The sequence below is a fragment of the Genypterus blacodes genome, unplaced genomic scaffold (genome assembly GCF_046128005.1).
Source record: "Genypterus blacodes isolate CSIRO-AG114 ecotype Tasmania unplaced genomic scaffold, CSIRO-AGI_Gbla_v1 ptg000195l_1, whole genome shotgun sequence".
In the NCBI taxonomy this organism is placed as follows: Eukaryota; Metazoa; Chordata; class Actinopteri; order Ophidiiformes; family Ophidiidae; genus Genypterus; species Genypterus blacodes.
Genome location: NW_027466995.1, coordinates 259,097 through 285,203, shown reverse-complemented (window position 1 = coordinate 285,203; position 26,107 = coordinate 259,097). Strand labels below are relative to the sequence as shown.

Here is a 26,107-nt window from a genome sequence, read left to right as displayed (position 1 = left end):
TGTTTGTCAGTGGCAGCTTCTAAGTGATGACTAAGCGGTTTAAAAGCCAGGATTGCATGCGAGCGCTTTGACCTTTTAGGCCCACACGGACCAGTATTGTTAAAAATTCCAGATGTCTTTAGCTCCAGTGAGGTTTTGCTTCTTCATACTGGACTTGGAGATTGAATGTTACAGCCACTCTTGTAAATAGTTTTCTAATTTCTTAGCATATACATGCAAGTCCATTATTTCTTTGTCTTATGTGCCTACATTCCTAAAAACTCATATCAAACGCTTAAGAGACGCCGTTAGTTCTCGCCCCATCTCATCCCGTCTTGTCATGTGGCAGATGTTGCAGCCTTGTGTAAATAGTTGAACAGTCGCCCTCTTCAGACTGTGTGAGAAACGTAGCTTCTTCCTCCCGAACGTCCTCATCCGTACACAGCAGGTCAGACAGAAGCTCGTAAGGGAACGGTTTTATTTTGACATTTTCACCATCAAATAAAACTGAACAGAAGGGTTGCGGTTTTTTTTGTTATTATTGTTTTTGTGTCATGTCATTTCTGCTGTTAGCATTTAATCTGATTACACATTACAGTGAAAAACTTGACCAGTTCTATAATTTATAAGATAAAAATGTAATACCAAACTTGTCAAGTGTGATTTGTTTCTTAATTTAAGACAGATGGCATAATACAATTGTATTCATCCATATATATAATATACTACATGAAAAACAGAAAATAATGAGGAAAAACAAAAAAAAGAAGCTTCATCATAATCCAGGAGTCCTTGAATGAAACAAACAAACCTAAAGGGGAAAGTTTGACACGTTTGTTTTCATGTCAGACGCTGCCTGGTTGTATTAATGTGCGATCGCTTCAGGCTGGACCCCCATCATCTTGTAGATCTCCTTCAGGATCAGCAGGGCCGTGTCTTCAGATTCCCTACAAGAATGAAAAAAAGGGTATTATTATAAATTAACCCTCCAACTGCTCAATCAAAGTAGTGGAGCTTTTAATTTGAAAATATCACTTTCGTTGGCATTGAACTGGGAGAATTTCAAAATAAAGTGAGCTATTCTAAGATGTCACGAAAAATGTAACATGTTCTTAACTGCCATGAGGTCATATGGGATTGTGGTGTGGTTTCTAAGTTGCCATAGTACCAGTAGCAGAGGTGACTCTGGAGAGCAAACAGGTACTCGTTGAAACTCTCGATGGGCTTCTCCTGCAGGACGTAGTCGATGCGATTCCCTCCGTTCAGCATCCCGATCTTCACCTGAGGCTCCTCCTCTTTTGGGGGCTCTGGACAGTCTGGCATCTTGTGTTCTGTGATTAAAAAGGGGAAACAATGTGATGCAATCTCACAGACTGATGTGGAAAGAATGACTTGGAGCTTAAAACGGCACTGTCAGCTTTGGAGTCCTCTAGTGTGTGTTATTGGTTACTGCATCCATCCAGTCCAACAGTCACAGGGACGAACACAAGTCAAATGCAGACTAAATGGATGTGACACACACACACACACACACACACACACACACACACACACACACACACACACACACACACACACACACACACACACACACACACACACACACACACACACACACACACACACACACACACACACACACACACACACACACACACACACACACGCACGCACGCACGCACACGTAATAACGATACACAACAGGGTCCAACTCACCCTCGTGCACATGAGCATGCTTCTCCTGCTCTTCGATCTGATTGGCCACGATGGCCAGCTCGGCCTGAAGCTGGGCATTGGACGTGTGAGCTCGGGCGAAGTCGTTGAGCGTCTGCCAGGCGGTCCTCAGCGAGGTGATGAAGCCATGCTTTAGGTCGGAGCCCATCCGAGTGAGGCTCTCCTTCAGTTCTGCAACATGGACACGGTCATTTAGAAGTCAGCACCAACGTATCGGCAAATCGATATTAGTATGTAAGGATGGAAAATCTTAGACATATCCATGATTAATGGACCCCTGAATTGTGTTTCTTCAAATTCTGAGACACCTATGTTTAAAAAAAACATATATATTTATATTAAAAACAGAAAAGAACAGAACTATTCTTCACATAAAATGTTCAATCTAAAGCAGAGCTAAATCCTGTGGACTGAGCAGAAACTCAGGCTGCTTTATTGTTTGGTCGCCCTGTGGTGTTTTCAGGGAGAGAATGGGCTCTTTGTTCTTAAACACTGCAATAATTTGGAGCGCCACACCCATAAAGAGAGAGCGAGAGGGGGGAACAGAGCAAACAGCATGCGCTCAGTTTACACATGTGCAGACAAGGATTTGAGTCAGAATGTGGTGTTTCCGCATGACATACTTCAATCATCCAAGATTTCAACACCAGTCATCAAACTAAAAAGTAATGCAAGTCAGACATTCAGGAGAGAAACAGTCTGCATCTTTGGAGTGCCTTACCCAGATGCAGCCTCTTCCTCCCTTTGTGATGTGGGATCAAAACAGGTTTGAGGTCCACGTCTGTTAAGATCATGGGCTCCATCCTGTAAGCCACCGGGTCCAGCTGACAGAGGGAGAACATGCGTCATCATTAAAGAAGCCATGTGCTTTCAACTCATAGTACCCTGATACGAAAGTGGCATGATAAGAGTTAGATCTGATTAGTTTCTGCGTGAGACCAAGGAGGGAGGAGTGGCGTACCGGATGGTAAATGTTGAAGAACCCCTTGCAGGTGGGCAGCTGGTACGTCTCCTCGATCTTCTCCAGCCCTCGCACGGTCAGGAACATGCCGATGGGAGAACCCAGGGCGAAGAAATTCACCGGCTCAAAGTCCAGAGCGTGATAAACCACCGACACCTGCGGACCAAAAAGAGTGAATGGAGACATTATGACATCATCGACGTTAGGAACAGCTTACGTTTGCACATTATAAGATCTAAAGAATCTAAACAAGCGGCCAGCTGTACCATCATCGTCATCATCAACAGTCACATCTACCTGTCCGGTGCCGACTTCAAAGTAATTGTAGTCGACGTGGATGGAGGAGACCCCGACAGGAAGCTTCTGGACCAGAGGAGCAGGAAGTGCTGCAGCCGCTTGTGGAGGTGCCGTCTCTGGACTGACCTCCGTGACCTCCGCTTTCTTCTTTTGGGCGGCTTGGCGTGCAGCCTGCTTGGTCAGTCGGTCTTTCACAAATTTGGCAATCTTCTTCCTGGGCCCCAGTGGGATTCCCATTTCTTTCAGGTCTTCCATCGTGCACATGAGCTGAAAATCCACCAGAGAAGAAGGTGAACAAGAGGGAGGCTACAGTGGGACACATTTTATTCCACTTCCACCCTTCCGCACGCCTCCCTGACTTTGCTACTTTCACTTCTCTCAATCACAAAATAGAAATGCTGGCTTTTTATTCTTACAAAGGACTCTAAGTCGATCTTCTCCTCGTCTAAGGTGCTCTTGTATTCAGACAAGCCCAGATGTTCCAGCACAGCAGTGAGATCCTCAAACTCCTCCCCTTCTTCCTTGGGCTCCTCCTCCACAGCTGGAGGGGTGACAGCGTTGCTTCCCTGCGTAACTGCAGCCGTTGCCTGCTCAAGGAAACAGAATTCAAATCTTAGAACCACCACCAATCTTAGAAGTTTTACCGCCTGATTAGATTTGTAATTGATCGCAAATGACCTGCTTGCCGTCTCCATTGGTGGTCGGCACGATCGGCACAGGGGGTGAAGACGAGCCGTTCTTCTGATTGGACAGCAAGTCGAAAAGAATGAGGGAACCTGTGGGCACAAAGGAGAGAAAGCGGAGGATCAGAGCCCAAACAGAGCTCCATAACCACCTGAGACACGTTGTAAGTGTCTGTCTGTTTACCTAAACTGTGTCCTGCAACTGAGACGGCTCCTCTGTAGTCTGGGTTCCTCGTCATGAACAGTGCATGAAGTCTGTTAATCTCTTGTGCGACCGTGTCCATGATGGTCTGGCAGTAAGTGGGGCTGTTATAGAACAGCACGTCTAACAGAGTCTCATTGGTAAAGTGACGTAAGCGTCCCGTGCTGGGTAACGTGATCTTCTTTATTCTCCTACAAAGAGAAATACGTTTAAAAAAATAGTGACACCATTTGCTTACTGAATGGATGGCAGACATTTTCTTTCAGACGATTGTCCAACCGGCTCGGCCTCACCTGTCCACCCCTGTGGCGTCTCCATGCAGAGCCGTGTGCCACTGGACAGGAAGGAACTCCACCCGGCTGATGGTGTTGTCGTCCTGAGACTTCTTAAAGTGACTCTGCAGCAGCTTCAGCGACACGTTGCGGAAATCATCCACTGGAGACACAGAGTTGGATATCATCAGATTACGAGACGCAAGTGAAAGTGAAAACAGAACGACGCTGAATCCCATAAATTAGTCATCAAACGCACTTTGTACCCCAAATGACCTTCTGAGGCAGGAGATACTTACCGCACTCCACCATGCTCCTGAACCTCAAGTCACAGACCGGGCCGATGCCGTGAACCATGAACACCAGATGATCCACCTTGGGAAGCTCACCTGGAACCAGAGCAACATGGGAAAGTTACATTAAGGTCAACACGCCTCTCATATAAACCTTCACTTACTTCCTGTAACCTCATTTGAAGGTAACGGCCTCATCTCACTCGTTCACAAGTATTCTGACAACCTGACACCTAACGATCAGAGCAACATGTAGAGCACTTACCGTCAGACACTTCATCGTGGTCGTCGTCGATCCCTCTCTTCACCACTCTGGGCCGGGTCTGTCCATCCTGAGTTGTTCCCCACTCGTCGGGCATGGAAGAGGGCTGGAACTGCACAATCACCTAGAGGGGCCAGAGAGAATCCGTATATTAAAATGCCAAACGCAGCATCTACAAAAACACAAAGTCCCGCATCTCTCCATCTGTGGTTCACCTTTGGATTGTGCATGACGATGGTCTCGCCTGACGGGAACTCCAGCCTGCGGTGCCACTGGTTTGTAGACACGGCTTTTTTATATTCTGTCTGAATACACAATAAAGTTTGATGGTTACAACAATCTCCTCGGTCATCTGGATCATTCTGACCTCCCGATCTGTTTCTGGACCTGTGTATACGAGAGGAACAAACCTCCAACTTGTCGCTGAACTCCTCTGAATAAGGAACAAAGCGGCTGTCCGTGTCGCCTTTGTAGAACCAGGTGCAGCGCCGCACCTCTGTTGGCTCCTCCTCCCAGTACACCGAGGTCCGCAGGCGGTCGTACAGCTGCACGTCGTAGCGCCCCCCTTCTGTACGGATGATCACATTCTCTGGGTCCGGCTGAACTGGAAGGAGGAAAAGGCAGAGAGGATGTTAGAGCAGTTCATTTGAAAACAATGTGCGGCGTTGTGTCTTCTTACCTGAGTTGTACGTCTCTTCTAGATTAATGGAGTCAATGATGCTGAAAGGAAGCCAGACGCTCTTGGACTCCACTTGCTTGCAGAAGAACCAGTGAGGCTGAACGGCTTCGTACACGTTGTAGTTGTATTGCATCATGGCATTAGCAGGGACTAACATTCCTGCAGTGGAGGATGGAGGTGGAGGAGGATGAATATGTGTTGGAGGAGGCTAGGGGAAGAGAAATGGAAGTTGTTTTAGATCATTAACAGTAGTTTTCATTCATTTAGTTACATCGAGTTAATGGGTAATAACTGACTGATCAGGCGTTCCTCTACCTTTGAGAATGTGGGTCCTGGTGGTGGGAATGTTTGTGGCGTAGAGCTGAGGGAGTAGGGATTCTGCTGCGGCATGTGCATCGACGGCTGGAGCTCTGGAGCCGCGAGATAGGGACTAGCTCTGCTGCTGGAGGGGGTGTGTCGGTACGGGTTGTGGCTCAACTGCTGGGGCTGGGGAGGCGGCGGGGTCGCTGTGTTGGCAGGAGGAGGGGTGTGTCGTCCCATAGGGCTCTGGTAAACCGCACCGCCAAAAGCTTGAGTAGTGGGGTTAATCTGTGGGCCTGGGGAGGGGGCCAGCGGAGTCATGCTTACACTGCTGGGAACGGACACGGCACCCATGGGTGTCGGAGCCATAGGCGCTGCTGCCGGCGGCGGGCATGGCTGCTGCCCTATGGAGGCAAACGGGTCACTGGCAGTTACGGGGCTGGAAAAGTAGTTGAATGTTGATGCTGCTGGTCCGTTCCCAGAGGTCTGGCCTAGGAAACTGTCCTCCTCTCCAACATCTGTGGAATCATCTAGAGAAAATGAGATGTAGGTCTTCACATTATCATTTCTGAGTGCATATATCAAACAAGAATAACAAAACCCATGAGAGCACTCCTTTAAGAGTAAAACCTGAAGTAAAACAGTAAAAATGTATCATAGAATGCAGAAGAGTTCCCATTACGAAAAGAAAAACATACTGAAATGTAGCTGTGTTTTATCAATATGGGCTGTAGTGCTCAACTTATATCCTGTATCATAAACCGCTAGTTATCTTGATTTAACACCCGTAAAATACATCTTTGTCACGGCTAACGTGTAGTTCAGACAGTCCACATCACTGCCAACAAGGTTTGTAAGACTGACAAGCGAATGACACCCAGTATTGTGATTAATAAACAGCTGACATCACATATCCTGTTGCTAACTAGCCTGCTAAAGCTAACACTTCCTCCGTCAATATTTTATCTCACCTCCTGACAAAACCGCCGGACCGGTGGCCTGACTAACCGGGATGAAAGGCAAATTGAAGTTAAACTCCGGCGCAGCGCTGAACAGTAAATTTGCACTGCTGTTTGGAGCATTATTGTTTTTTCTATCTGCCATTTTCCCCTCAAATTACACGTAGCCACTACCGGGACGGACACGCAAAGCACTAGGACCTCAAATCAGCTTTTCCCTGCCTGGCAGATTTTACAAATCTATAAATCATTAACAGCTTCGTGCGACAACGAAAATAGTCACATACTATTTGTAGATCTACTGTAGTGACGCAGCTCGTATGTCTGCCGCTCGTTGGTTGTAGGAGACACCAGTGTTAGTACCGCGACTGCCATCTAGAGGTAAAATGGTGCTATTACCCTGAAAAACTGGACAATCTAGGTAGATAAGTTGAAGTAAAACACGAAAGCAAATGTCTGACGAGGCCAAAATGTAAAGTTAGAATAGAAACATAGAGTCTACCGAGGTCACTGAAACATTTAATCACAGGGTACCACAGCGCTATAGACAGCCCCGCTCCCCCGGTGTGTTTCTGTACTCAAAACAAGCGCGCTGCTCTCTACGGCACGCGACGCAAATTTCCCGCCGTCAGTGCTACTGTCCTGTCTGAGGAAGACTCCGGAGCAGTCAACAAACTTTCTACCTGGACATTCTGCGGAGATTCTTCTGATATTTGGGCATTAATTGGTGTCTCATCATGCCTTCCACACAGGATTGGATTAACAACCCGCTTGGTGTAGTCGAGGGGATGTTTGGTAAGAGAGACACGCCGGGACTCCCTGACAGCTAACGCGAACGCCTCAAACTAGCACGTTAGCTCGGTGCCATTCGGAGTCACGCTGCTGAACACAATACTCCCACATGTTGAGTACAAATGCTGTGTTTAGGGCGCGTTTCCATCATCAGAATCGGCAAATATCAGGTTTCAATCTACACTAGTTATCAGGCAACTTTGACGTTAAGAACTGTACACAAAGTGAAACTTGGGATGTGGAGTTTACACAAGCAGTAGCTCCAGAAATCCAGTAATTATGACAAGTAACTCATCCAAACTAGGACAATATGGCATTTTGTTCAGCCTCAGCTACAGCTAATATCAATATGTATGTTTTTGAGTAAATGTCAAAGTATTGAGGATTGGGTAAATAAACACTAACCAACCAAATAGTGACAGTAACATAGGTTCATTACAGATATTATGAATTCACACTGACAAATATTTATGTATCTGTATCCCAGTTACACTGAACGTCACACCTGTGCTTGCTACACTGATTGCGATCAATTATTAGTTGTAGTCCCAGTGTAGCTACTTGCATTATTCTAGTCAGGTTGAGATGTTCCAATGATTTCTGCTCCAATTACTTTGACATAAGCATACTTCATGTTTCAGCTGCTTCCCAGAGCGATCCCAACTCTGGATGGGAAGCGAAAGTGGTGGAATACTTCAAAGATCGCCTGAAAGAGAAGGAGGCTCATACCTGGGTAACACACCTGTCAAACCTTAAACCCCCCGCAAAGATCCTCTTGTTATCGGTTTGTGTCGATGCTGAAACCATCTTCATATCCAGGTTCCGTCTCTGAATGACGTCCCTCTGCACTACTTGAAGCCCAACAGCCTGGTCAAGTTCCGTTGTTTAATCCAAGACATGTTCGATCCCGAGTTCTACATGGGAGCCTATGCCACCACTCATCCTTCTTCCAATGCCAAAGTGAGCACTTCCTCTTTCATGTGTCTTCCATGTTTGCATCTGATAACGTGGTTGATCTTATCAGAATGTCTAATTTTACTTTCTGACACCTCCCAGGTTTTACGATGTGGGAAGTACAAAGATGTGACAGAATCTGGGGTACGTTCATCTCTCTTCAGACATTCAAAGGATCCATGAATGCCTCGTTTCAGCTGCAATGAGACTGATTCACGTTTATCCATCGTGTTCTCCAGGTGGATTACAACACGACAAACACTGTGACCGCAGAGAGACAGACGTTCTACTGCGTGCCTGTGCCTGGAGAGAACCCCTGGGTGAAGGAGATATCCTCATCTATGTACACATTATGTCACTCTTACATGACAGAGGAGTTCCGTGTTAGAATCATTTGTCTTGTAAGCGAGCGCGCCCTAGTTTTCCCTTAACTCCGTCCCACAGCTACGCTAGCTGCAGCCAAGCCAGAGTGGTTCCTTCCACCTCGTACGTGCCGAGCAGACAGAAACGCAGCTACGAGGAAGACGAAGACATGGACGACATGGACACACAGCCTCAGAGGCAGAAGGATCCACACACAGGTTTTCCCTTTGTTTACTTATTTAGATCCCCGTGTTGCTGTTGTTAAGCATTACAATCAGATATTGAAGACATGACACAGGTTATGACACTCGCTCTTTGTTATAGCTCTATAGTTGTCTGGCTATAACTCAATGCTGAGCTGGTAAAACTAGGCTCATACCAACTGTTGTCCATTGTCTATGCATTATCACAAAGCTTTCTGGGAGATGTAGGTTTTCACTAGAATTGTCTCGGTCTCCGCAGGTCCTCACAGTTCGGCGGAGAAACACAGCAACGGCGACTGCAAACGACAGGAGACCGAAGCACCTTCAGGCCAGACGACATCTACCTCCCACCTGGACCTCAACTTCCCCCTGCCAGAAGAGAAAGGCCCATCCTGCCTCGTTAAGGTCAGACAGGGGATTTGTTTTCCTGTTTCCATGATCTGATCTCTGAAAGGGAATGATGCGTGGATGAATTTGTGAGTATGAGACATTGTGCTTTGATGTGTTGGCAGGTGTACGAGCAGTGGGACAGCTTCAAGTTGAACGACACACTGGAGATCTTTGGGATCCTCTCGGTCAGTCCTGCTCTCAGCGCTCTGGCGGACGAGAAGTAAGACTCCCGATTTCGTTCCATTTCATTTTGTCCGGCTGCCGTTTCCGTCCGCTCACTGTTTGACGCGTCCACACAGAGACGCCACGTCGTCCCTGCTGGACCCGACGGAGACGGCCGAGGAGCTGAGGGTGCACAGCCCGCCGGCCTCGCTGGTTCCTCGCCTCCACATGCTGCACGCCAGGAGACTGCCACACAACAACCCTCTGCTGCCCCCTGCTGCTCTGGAGGACGGCAGCGCCTGTAAGGACGCCTTCATGTTCATATTTGTTAGACATTATTTTATTTTCTATTCAGGCAGGTTCTTACACGGCCATGGCCCTTAATTCCAGCTATTTATGTAACTCTCCAAACAGCTCCACAGACTTTAGTTTACAGTCTAGTCTCAGTTATTCAAGCTGCTGCAGGCAGAGAAAGGAGGCCCGAACTCTAAAGTTCAGTTTCCTTGTAAAGCTGTCTGAGCGTCAACAAAGCAGCCGGTGCCCTCTGCTGCAAACCCCTCAGAGCCCACATGCCCTCAGTTGCCATGGGGATGACTCATCTGAAATCTCTGTCCCTCCTCCTCCTCAGTTTTATCTTCCACCCTAAGCGAGATGGCGTCGGTCCGGACGGAGCTGCTGACGTACTTCACTCACGTCCTCCTTGGAGACGAGCTGGCGGCTGAGTACCTCTTACTGCATCTCATCTCCAGCGTGTACGTGTCAGGATACAAGCCCGTATCGCCTAACACGGCAACTTCCTGCCGTGTTTAGAGGCTGCCTGCCAAAACCAAAGTGTCTTTCTTCACAATGAGCTTCATTTGTCACTCGTAGGTACGCGAGACGAGACGTTCTCCCTCTAGGCAAGTTCACCCTGAACCTGAGCGGCTGTCCCACCGACGCCTCGTACACCGAGCGCCTTTACCAGATCATCCAGCAGCTCGTGCCCTCTGTGAGTGAACCAAGGCCAGAGCCACACATAGTTTGATGAAAGATGAATCAGAACAGGCAGCTCGTGCTTCATCAAGTCCTTTGAATAAGAAACGGCTTCACGTACACGTTTGTCACATTGAACAGCCTTTTCCCGTCTCTGCGCCCCTTTGCAGTCGCACTACTTGATCATGAGTCTCCAGAACATGAACCGGATGCGTCTGGTGCCGAAGAAGGACTACGTGGCCAACAGGCTAGTGAGCGGAGTGCTGCAGCTGGCCAGGAACACGTCCCTCTTCCTGGACGAGACCCAGCTGGAGCAGGGACAGCTGGACACGACAGGTGAGGCTGTGGAAAACCGCAAGGGGCCGACTGAGACCGAGTCTGACGTAAATAGAGATCCAGCACTCGCAGTGGGGGAGATAAACTATTACACTGCATGCAGCCTGTAGGCACTGATTAAATCATTTGATTGATTTAACACGGTGTGTGTGTGTGTGTGTGTGTGTGTGTGTGTGTGTGTGTGTGTGTGTGTGTGTGTGTGTGTGTGTGTGTGTGTGTGTGTGTGTGTGTGTGTGTGTGTGTGTGTGTGTGTGTGTGTGTGTGTGTGTGTGTGTGTGTGTGTGTGTGTGTGTGTGTGTGTGTGTTCTAGGTGTCCACAACGTCACGGCCCTGGGGAACCTGATCTCGTGGCAGAAGGTTGATTATGACTTTAACTACCACCAGATGGAATTCCCCTGCAATATTAACGTGCTGGTCGCGTCAGAGGGCCGCTCGCTGCTGCCGGTGAGGACAAAGCGGGAACGAGACGCGCAACCGCAGGGCGCAAAATACCTGAACCTCCCTCCCCCCTCTTCCTCCCTCCCCCCTCTTCCTCCCCGGCCAGGGAAGGGTTTAGGTTTCCAGCAGCCTCTTGTGAGATCGAATCCCGGGGTCGTCTCTAGCCGGCGTCACACTGTCATCCGGGCCGCCATTGGTCGGCCGCAGCAAACCCCCCCCTCCCCTCCAGCCCGCCAGCTTGAGTCTGGGGGTCTCTCGCTTTGTTGCGAACGGCTCGAGGAATGCGCCGTGTGCTATTCCTGTGTTGTTGGTCTTACGTGTTGCCATGGCTGCAGCCGTGTGCCGAGAGAAGAACGGTCCCTGTCTGCTAGGCCCGACAGTGAAGGGCAGCGTGCAGTAAACAGGTCTCACAGTTGGATCAGAAGTTCACAGCTGTGTTTACAGGGAACAACTGTTGAGCTGAGCAGCAGCTGGAAGCTCAAGCTGATCAAATGCTTCGTCTACATCTCTGCTCCTGCCTGGCATGATAGCAGAGTTGAAGCTTATTCTGTTATACCGCATCACAAAAAGGGCTGGGGAAGTTAATTACTGCCCATTAAAATCAATGAATATTCATATCCATGGAAGAAACTAGTGTGTGTGTGTGTGTGTGTGTGTGTGTGTGTGTGTGTGTGTGTGTGTGTGTGTGTGTGTGTGTGTGTGTGTGTGTGTGTGTGTGTGTGTGTGTGTGTGTGTGTGTGTGTGTGTGTGTGTGTGTGTGTGTGTGTGTGTGTGTGTGTGTGTGTGTGTGTGTGTGTGTGTGTGTAGGTTCTCATTGTCTTCTGGCACAATGTGACTACTGTCTGTCTTTGACCCCACAGTCGGACTGTCGCATCCACCTCCAGCCTCCCCTCACCCCGCCCGTCCTGGAGGAGTATCTCCATGGCATCCACGTGCACCAGCAGTCGTCCCAGCTCAACAAGTTCAGACTCTACCTGACTGTGGCCCGAACGCTGGACTACAGCATCTCTGATGAGGTGACAAAGGTGAGACGAAGCCTTTTACGGTCAGTCTGTAAACATTCTAGAGACATTTGAGATTTGCATAAAATGTCTGCTTACACTTCTCCTTTTCTAAGGCGGTAGAGGAAGACTTTGTGGATATGAGGAAGGACGATCCCCAGAGCATAACTGCTGAGGATTTCCACAGAATGCTTGTTGTGGGAAGGTAGGCTGTAATCAAGTTGATAGAAATTGATAAGAATAGTCTGGAGTGTGAGCGTTGACAAAGACACGACTCACTGTGCCAAAGGAAACAGCTTGACAATAAAAAAACAAATATGTGCACTTTCTGCGTGATGCATGTTGAATGGGAAGTAGCTGACTGCCACTCTGTTCTCAGGTTGCTGTCTCTGAGCCTGGGACAGACATCTCTGTCTCGAGACAGCTGGCAGAGGGCCAAACACATCGACATGCTGCGGAGGAGCCGGATGGAGCAGCAGAAGTGCGTCAACGGCAACGAGCCGTGATGCGGAACGCAGAGCAGTACGGTCGTACTTCATTCTAAAAAAACCTTTGTAATAAATGTGTTTTTCCATGCGCCACATACTGTAGTTCATGATGTGCTCAGAGCTTTTGGCCTTTCAGAGCTGCAGATTAGACTGAATTAGATTTCTCTCACGTAACTACTAATGGTTCTCGAACATTAAGTCACATCTCAGTGTGTAAATTGTGCCTTAAACTCAGAGCTTGGTGAGGAATTCTTAAGTGTTTTTTTCCGCCGTGTTGCTGCAGACCAAATTTTCTACTTTTGTAATAAACCTCCATTCGTTGACCTGAAAATATGTGAATAATGCAACCAGGCCCAGTGGTGACATGTTGGGGGCGTGTTATAAGAGATGTGATAATAAACGTCATGCAAAGCGTGTTCACTCTTTTATTCTAATTTCCATCTCGCTAGACAAAACTTTGTACATCGCACGTTATCAAGTAACACACCCAAAGAGGATAAGAATAAATAGGATGCTTTAATATACAATAAAATCTGAGTACACCATGGAAAACGATGAAAAGTCAGTTAAAGAACTATAAGACGTGACCACAGACGTTCAGATGACGGTGCTAATGGTAGAAATGTGCTTCGACAGTGCAAATCAAAGGAGGGGGAAGCCAACCATAAATGACAAATGAAGACGTGGTTTCAAAAGCACTTGGTGTAAGAAGAGAAAAGGAACAACATCTCACTCAGCATGAGTCGGTTAAACAGAACTATGCAGCTTTTGCATATTTAAAAACCAGACACCTAAACTCCAGCACTGTGATTTCTCTCAGGAATGTTGGTCGTCACCGTTTTCCCCCTTTTAGCCTTACTCAGCCAATCAAAAGGGACAGGATCACTCGTTTGAGAACTGTTCCAGTGTTTGCTTGCTCTCCTGAACAAAATTGGAAACTACTGTACTTCAAGAGATGGGAAGCTACAGTGACAAAAGAACAGGGTGATGAACGTGTCCTTGAACGCCCCACAGACACAGTACAGGTGACCTCAGACGCGTTCACCACCTTCTTGCTCTCTTGCCATTTCACTTCCTTCCGGGTGCCTCGTTGCATTATAGCCTTTATCTTATAGCTTTGGCAGCGTCGGACACGTATCAGCAGGTTCAATGACCTCATCGCCACCCCATTTGCATCAAGTAACAGTTAGATAAAATATAGAAACTATCCCACACGTAAGTAAAGCCTATTGGTGAGTGAAGCTGAACGGACGGAGACGACGGTCCAATATCACCATTTACAACACAAAATATGGAACGTGTCGCTCTTTATCCTGGGATATTCCAACAGGGGGCAGATTATTTCGCAAAAACAAACACCAATAAACAGCGGGGAAAGTCACTTAAATACGGAAACTTAATGGGTAACAACTAATGAGGCAGGGTATCACTTCTTGAGGTTAAAAATTAAGGAGAAAAAAATGCTTCGTACGCGATACAACGACGCTTAGAACTAAATCTAACGCACATTTCCTCCTAAAAGCAGCAGGGACGCTCGTCAAACAAACCCACACATACTGTACACACAACATACACAACCCACGCTAAACATACTTAAAACCTTAAGACAAGTAATGCGGGGTGAAATATCCCAAGATAAAGTTCGTATTGTCTACAGTACACCGAATGTAACATGTAAGAATAGACGTCAAAAAGGTAGATTTTGCCATAAATACCTGATATACAGAATTCTACTACAATCCCCCTGTTAAGGCAAATATATGCTTTTTAGGTTGGGGGAGTGTATAAAGCATAAAGAGTCTCAAAATGTGTGTGTGTAGGGGGGAAGGGGGGGTTGCATATACATCTACTATATGCTACTCGCCACTGTTTATCAATGTCAACGCAACAATGCTGGCTAATGACGCAGCTCAAAACAATCCTCGGAATTTAATTAGCACAACTTCGCCTACTAGCAAACTCGATACATTTCTATGGACGCGACTCCAACCAGTGTTTTTCTGGTTATCTGACTCTTACCAAGTTGTTTTTGTTTTGTTTCCCCAAAATAAATAACGCTCCTATACCTCTAAAGCCGCCACCCTACTATCAATACAAAAGCTGAAGGGAGGAGACGGACATACGATGCTCACTGTACATTATCAACAACCAGGGTACTCTTACCAAACTCTTGTGGTCATTAATTTCTATAATCGATAGATATCTGCTAAGTTACACTTGACAACAATGATATAACACAGAGTAGCTACGCGTGTCGCCTTGTGTGGTTTCTGATAGCTATACAATCTCCTTTGGAAATCACTGAAGATATTTGGTCAGGTTCAACAACAACAACCATTTAACAAACTGAGCGTTAGAAGGAGGTCGATATCACACAAAAAAGCCAATAAGTGACCTGCACATACGGGAGGAGGACACGCGGTACACAAGTATCTCAACCTCACATGCAACCAAAGGGGGGGTAACCAATTAAAATCATTTATCTAACTAAAAGGACAGTGATGTGTTTACATGCACAGACATCATGGTTCTGTAGGAGTTTATGGGAACGCTATTGTTCAAAATCCAAATATCAACTTGTGTCTTTTGAATCTCTAAAGTTGATCCAAAGTGAACATCACTGAAGTTCTATCTGGTCTTGTTTCAACACCGTAACCAGGTTTTCCAAGATAGAAAATAGTTTACTGACTGGATTCTACTGCTGTGGCACGTCTGGATTCCTCTTCAGTGTAGATGTGTCAGGTCTCTCAAAACCACGACATTACAAAGTCAAATGCACATTCTAATGTACTAATGTGCGGTGAAACAACTGTCACTTACAACAGGATCAGACTCTAAAACCGCTTGAATAAACAATATAGATGTCGTCTGAACTAACAAAGTGATGTCGTCAAGCTGACAAGGTGATGTCACACAGTAAACAAAGTTACAATAGTGCTGGCATCCAAACTAACAGGTTTGCAACAATGATGTCACATTTATACATTCTGAAATACCAATCGCCTGATTCTGGCTCCTGCATCTCCCGATACACAAGCCTGCAAGAGAAACAGGATATGAGCCGAGCTTCCCTTTGTTCAGAATCTGGACCAGAAATCACTCATTGTTCCCATAAATCATTAATTCCATTGTTGTGTGCATGTAAACATGATCAGTGTCCTATTGGACCTAAGAGTATTTGTAAATTCTGTACATGATAAACCAGTAAGTAAAACTAAAGGGCTGATTTTGGAGCGGGATTTGTTGGCCGAGTAGTGATGATGTGTGCAAGCTTTTGCTACTGCTACCGTTCTGGAAGTTTGTACACATATACTACTACAGAATCCTGCTACAAGGAAAAATGCTAGATCTGGATGATCCTGGTCTGGCACTGTGTAAACATTGCCTTCAGCTCGCTCTCCTGGACCTCGTTGATAGTATCTGGCTCCGGGCTCTTCTGAACCTTCGCTACGGCAAAGTTGATGCCCTGTGTGAGCCCCGCCTGGGTGAGGCTGGCCACCTGAACCATGGAGCTCTTGATCTTGGCAAAGGGGGACACCACTCGGCTGCCGTTGCTATCGGCGGGCGAAGGGCCAAGGCTGCCTTCTATCTGTGAAGTCAAACTCCTCTGAGAGCCTCCCGAGACAGCTGAGGTTGGCTTCTGGACGGTGAGGAGGGTGGAGCTGGAGGTAGTGGACTTGACGTCAAGCTGGGATGGCCTGGGGAGCTGCGGCTCCTCCTCTTCCTCCTGCTGCTGCTGCTGCTCCGGGCCGGGCTGTTTGTCTGAGTTTGCAGAGACTTTATTCTGAACAGGCACCGTGGGGTTGATTGGGGGGACAGCAGCTGGTGGCTCTTCTCCAAATACCTCCACCGGTACGATCTGTGCGTCCTGGACAAACTGATGGCAGTAGGCATCGATGGGGGTTCCAAAGTCAATCAGAATGGCTTCCTCAGCCACCGACGCTGCCCCGGGGGACTTGTCAACACTGGTTTGGGATGAACTTTTCAGATTCCCATCGCAGCCAGTGACCCGGATAACAGAGGGAATATTTAGGTCCACACTACAAATGGACTGGGAGCGACTTCCCAAGCGGGGGTTTGTTGCTACAATGCCACAGCTGGGCAGCACGTAGTCCACGTTTTCCAAGGAGCCGGAAAACGGGTTCTCCGGGTCGGAGTTGTAGGAGTCAGAGTCGGAGGAGATGATTGAGTGATTGTCGGCGAGATCTTTCAAAGCTCCAGCAGCGGGCTTGCTGTCCGACGTCTCCAAGCTGCTGTCTGACTTCCACAGGTTGACGTGCATAGTTGGTTTCAGGAAGTTTACCTTCACATCAGGCTTGGAGAAATTCCCCAGCCTGCTAAGGGGCCCTATGTTGACATTGGACTTGGTCTGTTTCACTTTTTGATTGAGGGAGGAGAATTTGTTGAGGAGGAAGCTTTTGCCCTGTGCCAGACCAGAGCTACCGTGGACCGGGTCACTGGATTTGTTCTGGATGCCCATTATATCCTCATGAGGTTTACTCTGCCGCCTGGAACAAAGACACAGAGCTTATTTCAGTGGTTAAAAGTAATGGCTGTATAGAGTAACGGAAATGTTTGATAGAGAAATACAAACCTCTCCAGCTTCTTTTCTACCACAAGCAGGTCCAGCCCGACCGCCTGTTTAGTTATGCGAAGCATCTCAGCTATGCATTGTAAGGTGTCTAAAATAAATTACAATATACGTTACAAGCAGTATATAGCAGGTTTAGAACGTGGAAGAATACTTTCAATACAATTCAAGGCATTTGCTATAATAACAGCCCACCTTTTCCATCATCTTCAGGATTCCTTGTTGCTGCCCGTAGCGTGTGAAAGTATCCGCTCGTCTCTTCATTCCTGTAATGCAGACGCATGCAGCAGAACTTTGGCTTCCCAAACAGCGTAGGCTCTGGACCTGCGAGGAGATGGACAATCCTTTCATTTGCATTTAGTGGTGTGCTTTCCTCGCATGACTCACAATGAGTAGCGGCATTGCAAAAAGGTTACTGAGAAACTGTTATACACACTTTGGGGAAGCGATGAATGACTCAGACTCATCACTTCTCCTTAGAGAAACACTCACCGATTTCAATCTTTTCCAAACCCGATAAATTAAGCCGCTGGTATTGGTTGACTTTATCTGCTTCTTCATCATAGCTAGAAGCAGATAACACATGCAAACATCAGCCAATCTGTAAGAGCAACTTTCACACACCATGGAGTATTTATAAAGGCAGACTTACTAAGCAATGTAGTAAGCTTTGTCTGACAGAAGCAGCAGTACGTCCACGTCTTTGTTGGTTGCATCTATAAGGCTGAAGGGAAATAAGAGATACAATATGAACACCAAACACTCCCAGGAACAACAGTCCTTACATCTGAAGTATGCACAAAGTATCCACCCAATACAGCAAAGCAGCACAGCAACCCACTAACCTCAAGTCACAGTTGATGAGGGCCCAACCGCCATGGAACCTCTCATCATCTGGTAGCAGGAGCTGCATGTAGGTCTGCAGCAGAAGGCTGACCTGCTCCTGAGCTCCTCTTTGGCTCTCCTTCTCCTTCTCTTCGTGCTCCTTTTCCTTACTGAAGATGGAGTAGAGGTCTTCGGTCACGGGCAGGCCCATCATTAGGTCTGCAGAAAAGGCGGTGAGACACAAGAGACACTCGGCTATAAAAAGACCTTTTGTTACCACAGTTACGGGCATATGTGTTTGGAAGGGCAGCGATCCGTACCGATGACCGCTTGTCTGTACGCGTCCCTGAAGCGATTCAGATAGTAGCGGTTGGCCGAGTTCACGCCGTCCTTCATCACGCCGGCCAGTTTTCTCTCCCCGGTCCGGGTAAAGTCACCCTGAAAACGCATGATGTAATATTCAAACTGATGCATTGTGTTGAATTACACTTGATATGTGACTTTATTATTTGTAACTTTTGTCAGATGAACCATAGAGTCGCTCCCAAATGAAGACTTTGGGTATATGAACCTTGGTATTGTGCCAAGGACCACTAATGCTGTCATTTTGTATTTGTACATGAATCATATCCTAATGTTATCAAGGTGACAGAAAGTTCATAACTCGGCAGCTTATGCGGTCAAAACGCCAAGCCCAATTTCCTGTGATGAAAGAAGATGACTTGCTACTCCTCCTTGTATCTGTATCTGTATCTGTAAATGACAATGACATTACCTTCAGGGCAGCTGTGCCTGCATATTGTCTGCTGATGGTGTCTCCGTTGTTGGCCCACATCATCTGATAAATCCTGTAGCACTTCAGAGGCAGCGGCTGCTCTGGAGGCATCACTCCCAGTTTCTTCAACTGCGGGGAGAAGAGAAGACGACTCTCTCTTAGTTTAATATGCATCAGTTGCAAGGTCAGCCTATCTCTCGTTTCTAAATTTACACTGTATTTGCTCAAAACATATTACAGTTTTGATCATTAATTCCTCCTCAATCTCAGTTTTTCATTCCTGCTTTGTGTTTTTCTAGCTTATAGTCTTTGAACCTTGATTCTCCAGATGGGTTTGTAAGACCTGGAGAAGATCTCACCTGTTGTTCCATCACGGCCCGAGCAATGGCAGCTTGGACCACGTTGGTCCTGTCCAGACAATCCATACAGTTGACCCTAAAGATGCCTTCCTGGTTGCAGATGACTCCTGCTTGGTCCACCCTAACAGAGGAAGAGGCACAGATGTTAGGACACAATCATGGAATTAAGATTTTCATACCAGCAGCAATGACACATGCAATGACACACTGGGGGGATAAAGATGAGCTAAACCCCATATTAATACACTATGTTTGTGATATTCTTCCATAATACTGTACGTGACACTTACCAGCCCCATTTCATGTCGGTGATGATATCAGATATGGCATCAGTCAGTACCTGCACATTCTCAAACTTCATACCTCGGCTGAGAAACAGAATACGAGGAGAGTAATGTAGAAGTACATGTACTGCAGTATAGAATAACCACGAGGAACAGTAATTTAAGGAGCTGAGGAAAGTCTCACCAGTGCTCGTGGAAGTCAAATGAAACGTATGTGAGGTTGGGGTTGTTGTAAAGCAGGACTTGCTTTAAGTAGGCATCACCAATCAGCTTCTCTCGTCCGCTTTGGTCCACTAAGTTAATGATGACCTGAATATGATACACAACAAGTGCTGTTGTAGTTGCACAGCTTGTAAAATGTGCTAAGATCTATTTTCAGACAGACTAATAATGATGCCAAGATGCACTGGATACAACACAGTTTAGTGTGTAAAACTTGACATTGTGACTTTTATAGGTCACACTGGCTTAGACTTGGGAGAACAAGGGAAACAAATATTCAAACTAAACGCAAAACCTGCCGGTGTTGGCAGAATGATAGTACGTTAGCCAACAACTATTCTCACACAAAGAAACATGCAAAATACAAGACATTTAAAATCTATGCAAAGCTTATATCCACATATACAAATGGTATTGCAGCTCACCTGCTTGGTGTACAGTTTAAGTTGTTCGTCAAAGTGGGCAGCAAAGTAAGACATTGTCTCCTTCTCCCCTGAAACATTAGAATAAGATACCAATTATTGAAGGCAAGCCATTCTGCAAATTTCAACATCAGTGGAGATATAAGTGCTGGTTCCTCAGTCACCTGAGGACAAAGCCAATTCACAATTTCTAACCCATCTTTAATCTATGTCACATTTGATTTCTAGGAGTAAGCGGAGCGAAGACTGATGAGCGGCTGCGTCCTCAGGAGAGATGTCGGGGCTTCCACTGACCTTTCTCCAAGCGTGGCCGGGGATTGTAGCGGTACCCAGCCTGGCTCCAGAAGACGGGCACTGAGCCACGGGTCTGCACGAAGCACAGAGTGTGGTTGTGCACGTGGATCAGCTGCTCCGTCTCCACATAATTAGCTACATGACCATCTGTATCCACTCCTCTGCGTTTGTACCGCATCCCTTAGGGCAGAGAGAATGAATCATCACTACTCAAACATTATTAATATCACAGATTCACTTCAAAAGTGAGACCCAATTACACAAAAATAATAGTTCCCCCGCTACCTGGACGGTGTCGGCTACGACGGGAAATCAGGGCCACGGTGAACCGGGGATGGATGTCATCAACACAAGTGGGCTCCTGTGGAGGGGTCTCAGGACTGCTCCTCTCCTCGTCAGAGGTGTCGTTGTAGTTCACCACCAGTTCCTCCACCTGGACAAAACCCTGGATGATTGGCATCACCCAGAAGTCCACCTCGGGGTCCTACGGGATTCAAACAAACAATAGAACAAGATGTGAGGATAAATGTTTCTTGCTTGGGTGACATGTGTGCACGTTTGCCCAGCAGGGCCATCTGTGGTCTGTGAGCTAACGGGGAGGCAGTGGCTCAGTGGGTAGTGCTTCCGCTTGGGAACCGGAGGGTTGCTGGTTCAGGGCCCTGCCGAGGCGCCCCTGAGCAAGGCACCGAACCCTCAATTGCTCCCCCCTCTGCGAAGGGTGGTAATGTAATGTAAGTCGCTTTGGATAAAAGCGTCTGCCAAATGATTGTAATGTAATTTAATGTAACAGCTGTAAAGAGAAGCATTCGAGTACAAACAATGTCAGCAAAGAATTGACGCTGGGGACCCAGACTATTTAAACAACAGCAACAACTAGAGCAGCGCTGTTATGCTTTCATATTTGCTTACCTTAAGGTCAATAAGATCCTGGATCATGTGCTTGTTCCAGAAGAAACGGTCATCCACCTTTCACAAAGACAGAATGTACAATCAGACAGGAGTAAACCATTAAATATATAAAGATACATGTACATGATATTAATGTTTCAGTGTGCTCTGATACAAGCACCTTCTAACCTGTTTCCAGAGGGGCAGGTTGGACTTATCAGAGTCTCCCTGGCGCTGCACAGTGTTTGTCAGGTCATAAGTCATGCTGTAGTAGAAGGAGTCTGAATCCATGAATATCTTGTACAACTCATCCAGCAGCCGCCTCTCCAGTCGCTCCTTCTCTTTGTTTTCCTTGACCTGGAAAGCAGGGGAGTACTGGAGTGGGTGGGTGGATGGAAAAGCACCGCAGGTTGACAAAGAATAGAAGGAAATTAAAAAAACAATGACAGGATAATAGGAAACAGGAAAGGAAGTGTGCGAGTGTGGAACTCTGGAAATAAATGGAATACAGTGTAGTGTAAAGAATACCTTTTTCTTAATTGGCACAGCCACGTTAGATTTGATCTGACTTAAAGTTTTCATCAAAAACTTTGAGTCATCGGGAGACTGGGCCAGTTTTTCTGGTTTGTCAATTCCAAAGTGATGCTTCTTGCAGAGCTGGAAAAGAGGAACGTCTGTCAAATGTATGCAGCAGTAGAATCTCATATAGTCTGAAGAAGAACTTACTTACTGAAATAATCACTCTTTCTACATTATTCTCCAGTTTTAAAATGACATCATGACTAACCCTACTTCTAGTCACACTTAAGTACTATCCAAACCTACCCAAGTAAAACACGACAACTTACATATCACACACAATCAAACACAACACCGTACAGTACTCTATTTCCAAACTACTGCAATGAACAATCTACATTCTACACTGTACTAAGGACAAAGGGATCACACTGGCAGTTTACTACAAGCTGGGGGTCAAAAGGTACATCCAAGAACAAGCTACCTCTGATATCACTCACTTGGAAATACTCTGTCTCATCATCCATGAAGCCCCCCTAAAAAGACTGAGATCTTAGTAATATTCCAACCAACCCAAGATTTTCTGCACTAATTCAGGTCTGCATTCATCACTGGCTCATGTGTGTGTGTGTGTGTGTGTATGGTAATAAGATGTTTTAATTTTAACTCATCTATATGATCGTCAGCCCATGAATCACATGTTGACGCACACAGGTTATTTGTGGGGACATTAAATGACGATCTGAGTTCTCAACTGCTGTAATAAGGAGTGAGGAGGCCGACGGCAACAACGTATATACAAACACGTGAACGCTGCCTCTGGTGTCTCGTGTCTTGTGTACACACCTCCAGCTCAAGCTCCTGGGGCTCCTCATCAGACAGAGGGATGACAGCTATCTTTGTGATCTTGTAGACTTTGTGGTTTCCTGGTAAATGGCCAACCAGGGCTTTCTGGCGGATTAATATGAGGCCGAGAGGAAGATCTGCCAAGAAGAGGAGAAGGGAGGGGGGGGTGTTGCGTCATGGGTACAGAATTCTCACATTCCAAAAGGTGTGACAAAACCAGCTGCCCGAGAGCCACTAACTGCAGATTTACCCTCTTTAATAGACCGCACAGGACATCTGAAAAATAAATATTTAAACATTTATTTACCAGATTTATTCAAATAATGAACCCGATCACACTCAATTCGCAAACGGATGCGATGATCAATTTCACATGTCCAACCCTGAGAGCCGCAGAGACGCAGCTGCTGGTTGAAGTCACCGTCAACACAAAATCAAACCCGGAGATACATCATCCGTTGAATCATCACCGTCAGCTCACTCCTTCTCATAACAAGGCATGCTTGAAAGTACATTTACACAATTACTTCACACCGTTCTTTGTGAGGAGGAAATAAACAATGTACTGGATGACTGGATCATTTAAATGTGGGGCGTACAGTGTTTGAAAGGGATAATGGTTACGCTCGGTGCTAAAGCGGAGAACAGCGGGGAGGGAGAAAGGTTTGTGTGTGTCACTGTCCACTTACCTGTGTGAAGTTGTATCTTTCCGATGACACCCTCCACTAGTCCCAAACACACCGGGTTCCAGGCTAACAACAGGTCTGTGGCTGCAATAAACATGGAGATGAGACGTCACAACAGTGCTGTAGGTGCACACTCAGATACAGCTGATCATAAGCTGCAGGCAAGATGTGAACTAAAATCAGAAACACTAGAGCTGTGGAAGCCTAAATTACCTTTACACAAAGTACCTCAGAGGGCCAGTCTTGAATATATAATATATAAACTACCCATAACTGATTGTGATTCAAATTTGAAGGTCAGTCTTTCAATGAGCGGGTGAACGGTGCAGCAATTGAGTGTTAGGGCGATTTGATGCAAAACAACTACCCTGTTTTCCATTTACTTAGACTGCAGTGTGGATCTGAACTGGTTGCGGGGCAGAAAAGACAACAATACAATACAGATCTGGCTTTTTATATGAGCAAAGGAGAGGAGAGGAGGGTGAGCGGTTACAAGGGTATCAGAGACGCCACTGTATCTCTACACCAGGTCAGGCAGAAGCGATACGACAGGCGCCTCCTGGCTTCTGACATGTCCAAAGTCTGAACGCACCATAAGACGCACAGTGGAAGGATGAACATATCTATGCTATTTCATTACAAAGGTTAAGGGCCAGCCTGGAATACTTAACAATGTATATATGATTATAAAACACATACAGATCGTTTTTTTTTCCAACACTGTACAATTATGTAGACAAACTGACTCAATGGAAACTTGGAATGTGTAGCATTGGTGAAGGATTGAACAACGCAGTGGAGAAAATTGGAAAAATGTAAGGGGTGCGGCTGAGGGTGGACAGCATCAGGGAATCACTCCTCCTGTTCCATGAGTCAAAGAACGTCATGTACAAGAGACCCAGAGGGCCCGGGAGGGAGGGTCTCTCCAAAAATATAATAATACACGGGGAAAAAGAATTCCACAACTTTGCTCCGGATGTGCAATATGGAAATTCGTCTCTGTGCCCTTATGTCAACAAGCCAAGTGAGGAGTGGAAACCCTTTTTCCAATTAAATAATGAAACAGCGGTGCAACTAAAAACCTGTTCAGGGTGGCTGCACAGGCGTACTACTTCAACTGACACGCAGGGCCTTTGGGTGCACACAGCATACATGTATACGGCGTCCCATATGGTATGTTTATAAGCATAGAAAACAGCAGCATTATCACAGTCTAATCAATCCTTTCTAGGTCACAGATGATCACTGTGATGTGATGAAGGTTTAGAAGAAGACACCACCACCTTTCCAAACTGACCTTAACAACACACCCTTGTTTGGGCCTTAAACTTACATATTGTAACCGCTGTGTGTGTGTGAATGTTCCACACAGCAGAGTAGCATTCACTTCTTTAAACAGCACAGTGACTCCGGAATGCGGTCAAATACCATTTAAACGTGACGGATATGAAAGATGACACTCGGCAACAGTCACCTTACTACACACTACTACAATGTGTTCTTCTGTTGAATCACTGACTCGGAAGACTCGAAGCTAGACCAGGAGCAAAGCCAGAACTCCAGACTCCTTGTGGGGTGTTGGCACTACAGGAATGTTGGCTAAGATGATTTCAAAACTATCCACAAAATAAATCGCAACAGTTCCTGTCTATTCTATACGTCAATCCTCTAGTTTACTTAAGAGTAACTGAGTGATTAAACACAAAACACAAGAACGCGTCTGATGTGGTGTTAAACAAAGCAATGACACCTTCGAGTAAACACCTAAATGAAACATCAACACTGAATTATAAACGTATAACAATAGTCTGCTTTGCAAATACATCGATTTAGCTTGGATTCACGATAGATTCCAATGGTAAGCGTTTCGGTTCAATGGCCGGCTGCAGTAAAGAAAGCTGTCATCCAGTACGTACCAGGTCTGACCGTCATGGTCCCGTCTTTTCGGCTGCACCACAGCGCACGGTCGCCACTCTGGAGAATGTAATGGTCTTTGGCTTGGAACAGCTCCATTTTTCTTCCTTTACCTTACAGTAAAATAAGTTACTTACTGGCCGAGCTGCCAGGTATCAACTTGGAGGTTAAGTGTAGCCAAACAGCCGACCGACTAGCCGCGGTTAGCTCGATCCCTACAGCTACGTTAGCTACTAGCTACCTAGCGAGCTAGTAGTAGCAGCAGCTGGATGCATGTCGGGTTTGTTCAATCAATTTCTACGCATAGTGACAGTGAAATGGCCCTGTTAAAGCAGCGGAGCACGTCTCCCCACAGACATCCTGGACGAAGGAAGCGTGAATGGACGTCAATGAATGAGAGAATGTCCCAATAGGTGCCGCGTTGCGTTCAGGACGGAACAGACAGTTTCCTGCCCTAAACAATAACACGTGACCTGTTCGAGGCGTCATCAGCAGCGTTCCGGTACTGTTTACTCGGCTCACATACTTTTACATTTGCCTAACTATATATTTATCTTATGTTATACACGCATATTGAAATGATATCTCTCTGTCTTCATTTTATATATGACTCCTTGTTTGGGTAAATTGGCTCTTAAATGCAACATTACCTTCTCTTTCACACACTAAAAGTAACCTCTCAAGAGAAATGTTTGTTTATGTTACCATTGGAATGTTAAATGTGGAAAATCCAAGACTGAGTCTGACTCGAGAACATGAACA

General features: G+C 46.3%; 3 protein-coding genes across 6 annotated transcripts; 1 reads left to right on the top strand and 2 right to left on the bottom strand.

Annotated features, from left to right (window-relative positions):
• Positions 1-402: 402 nt before the first annotated feature.
• Positions 403-6,845, bottom strand: sec23ip (SEC23 interacting protein). Of its 3 annotated transcripts, none has more exons than XM_076169301.1 (17): positions 6,634-6,845; positions 5,678-6,192; positions 5,363-5,570; positions 5,094-5,287; positions 4,899-4,988; positions 4,687-4,807; positions 4,428-4,517; positions 4,150-4,291; positions 3,839-4,047; positions 3,650-3,747; positions 3,388-3,561; positions 2,972-3,238; positions 2,675-2,830; positions 2,435-2,537; positions 1,696-1,884; positions 1,148-1,310; positions 403-926 (listed from the first exon to the last, which is right to left on the bottom strand). In XM_076169301.1, the coding sequence occupies exons 1-17, from the start codon at positions 6,764-6,766 to the stop codon at positions 845-847; spliced, it is 2,934 nt and encodes a 977-aa protein (XP_076025416.1). In that variant the 5' UTR covers positions 6,767-6,845; the 3' UTR covers positions 403-844. The 3 variants fall into 3 exon arrangements, with proteins under 3 accessions (XP_076025416.1, XP_076025418.1, XP_076025417.1); XM_076169303.1 differs by having other exon boundaries at positions 5,678-6,180; XM_076169302.1 differs by having other exon boundaries at positions 3,388-3,558; positions 6,634-6,844.
• A 354-nt stretch (positions 6,846-7,199) lies between these two features.
• Positions 7,200-12,815, top strand: mcmbp (minichromosome maintenance complex binding protein). The gene is made up of 16 exons (XM_076169304.1): positions 7,200-7,416; positions 8,055-8,146; positions 8,233-8,373; positions 8,470-8,511; positions 8,607-8,697; positions 8,811-8,948; positions 9,193-9,338; positions 9,446-9,543; positions 9,623-9,786; positions 10,114-10,237; positions 10,356-10,473; positions 10,628-10,793; positions 11,104-11,237; positions 12,092-12,256; positions 12,349-12,437; positions 12,612-12,815. Exons 1-16 carry the CDS (start codon positions 7,359-7,361, stop codon positions 12,736-12,738), a joined length of 1,893 nt encoding a protein of 630 aa, XP_076025419.1. The 5' UTR covers positions 7,200-7,358; the 3' UTR covers positions 12,739-12,815.
• A 402-nt stretch (positions 12,816-13,217) lies between these two features.
• Positions 13,218-25,805, bottom strand: inpp5f (inositol polyphosphate-5-phosphatase F). Of its 2 annotated transcripts, none has more exons than XM_076169299.1 (20): positions 25,348-25,805; positions 23,435-23,515; positions 22,746-22,882; positions 21,909-22,037; positions 21,570-21,755; positions 21,402-21,458; positions 20,778-20,976; positions 20,493-20,672; positions 20,202-20,269; positions 19,739-19,863; positions 19,561-19,638; positions 19,271-19,391; positions 18,912-19,040; positions 18,457-18,574; positions 18,157-18,355; positions 17,964-18,035; positions 17,804-17,877; positions 17,507-17,635; positions 17,315-17,402; positions 13,218-17,228 (listed from the first exon to the last, which is right to left on the bottom strand). In XM_076169299.1, exons 1-20 carry the CDS (start codon positions 25,442-25,444, stop codon positions 16,064-16,066), a joined length of 3,432 nt encoding a protein of 1,143 aa, XP_076025414.1. In that variant the 5' UTR covers positions 25,445-25,805; the 3' UTR covers positions 13,218-16,063. The 2 variants fall into 2 exon arrangements, with proteins under 2 accessions (XP_076025414.1, XP_076025415.1); XM_076169300.1 differs by having other exon boundaries at positions 21,570-21,737.
• Positions 25,806-26,107: the final 302 nt, after the last annotated feature.

What these genes read in the sequence shown, in the direction of transcription:
- mcmbp (XM_076169304.1), top strand. Translation starts at nt 7,359, where the DNA reads ATGCCTTCCACACAGGATTGGATTAACAACCCGCTTGGTGTAGTCGAG. An exon ending in TCTCTGATGAGGTGACAAAG is followed by an intron (nt 12,257 to 12,348) that starts GTGAGACGAAGC and finishes TCCTTTTCTAAG; the next exon opens with GCGGTAGAGGAAGACTTTGT. An exon ending in AGAATGCTTGTTGTGGGAAG is followed by an intron (nt 12,438 to 12,611) that starts GTAGGCTGTAAT and finishes CTCTGTTCTCAG; the next exon opens with GTTGCTGTCTCTGAGCCTGG.
- sec23ip (XM_076169301.1), bottom strand. Translation starts at nt 6,766, where the DNA reads ATGGCAGATAGAAAAAACAATAATGCTCCAAACAGCAGTGCAAATTTA. An exon ending in AGTTGCAGGACACAGTTTAG is followed by an intron (nt 3,748 to 3,838) that starts GTAAACAGACAG and finishes TTGTGCCCACAG; the next exon opens with GTTCCCTCATTCTTTTCGAC. An exon ending in TCTTCAACATTTACCATCCG is followed by an intron (nt 2,538 to 2,674) that starts GTACGCCACTCC and finishes TCCCTCTGTCAG; the next exon opens with CTGGACCCGGTGGCTTACAG.
- inpp5f (XM_076169299.1), bottom strand. Translation starts at nt 25,444, where the DNA reads ATGGAGCTGTTCCAAGCCAAAGACCATTACATTCTCCAGAGTGGCGAC. An exon ending in AGGATCTTATTGACCTTAAG is followed by an intron (nt 20,977 to 21,401) that starts GTAAGCAAATAT and finishes TGAATCCCGTAG; the next exon opens with GACCCCGAGGTGGACTTCTG. An exon ending in CAGGCACAGCTGCCCTGAAG is followed by an intron (nt 18,575 to 18,911) that starts GTAATGTCATTG and finishes ATGCGTTTTCAG; the next exon opens with GGTGACTTTACCCGGACCGG.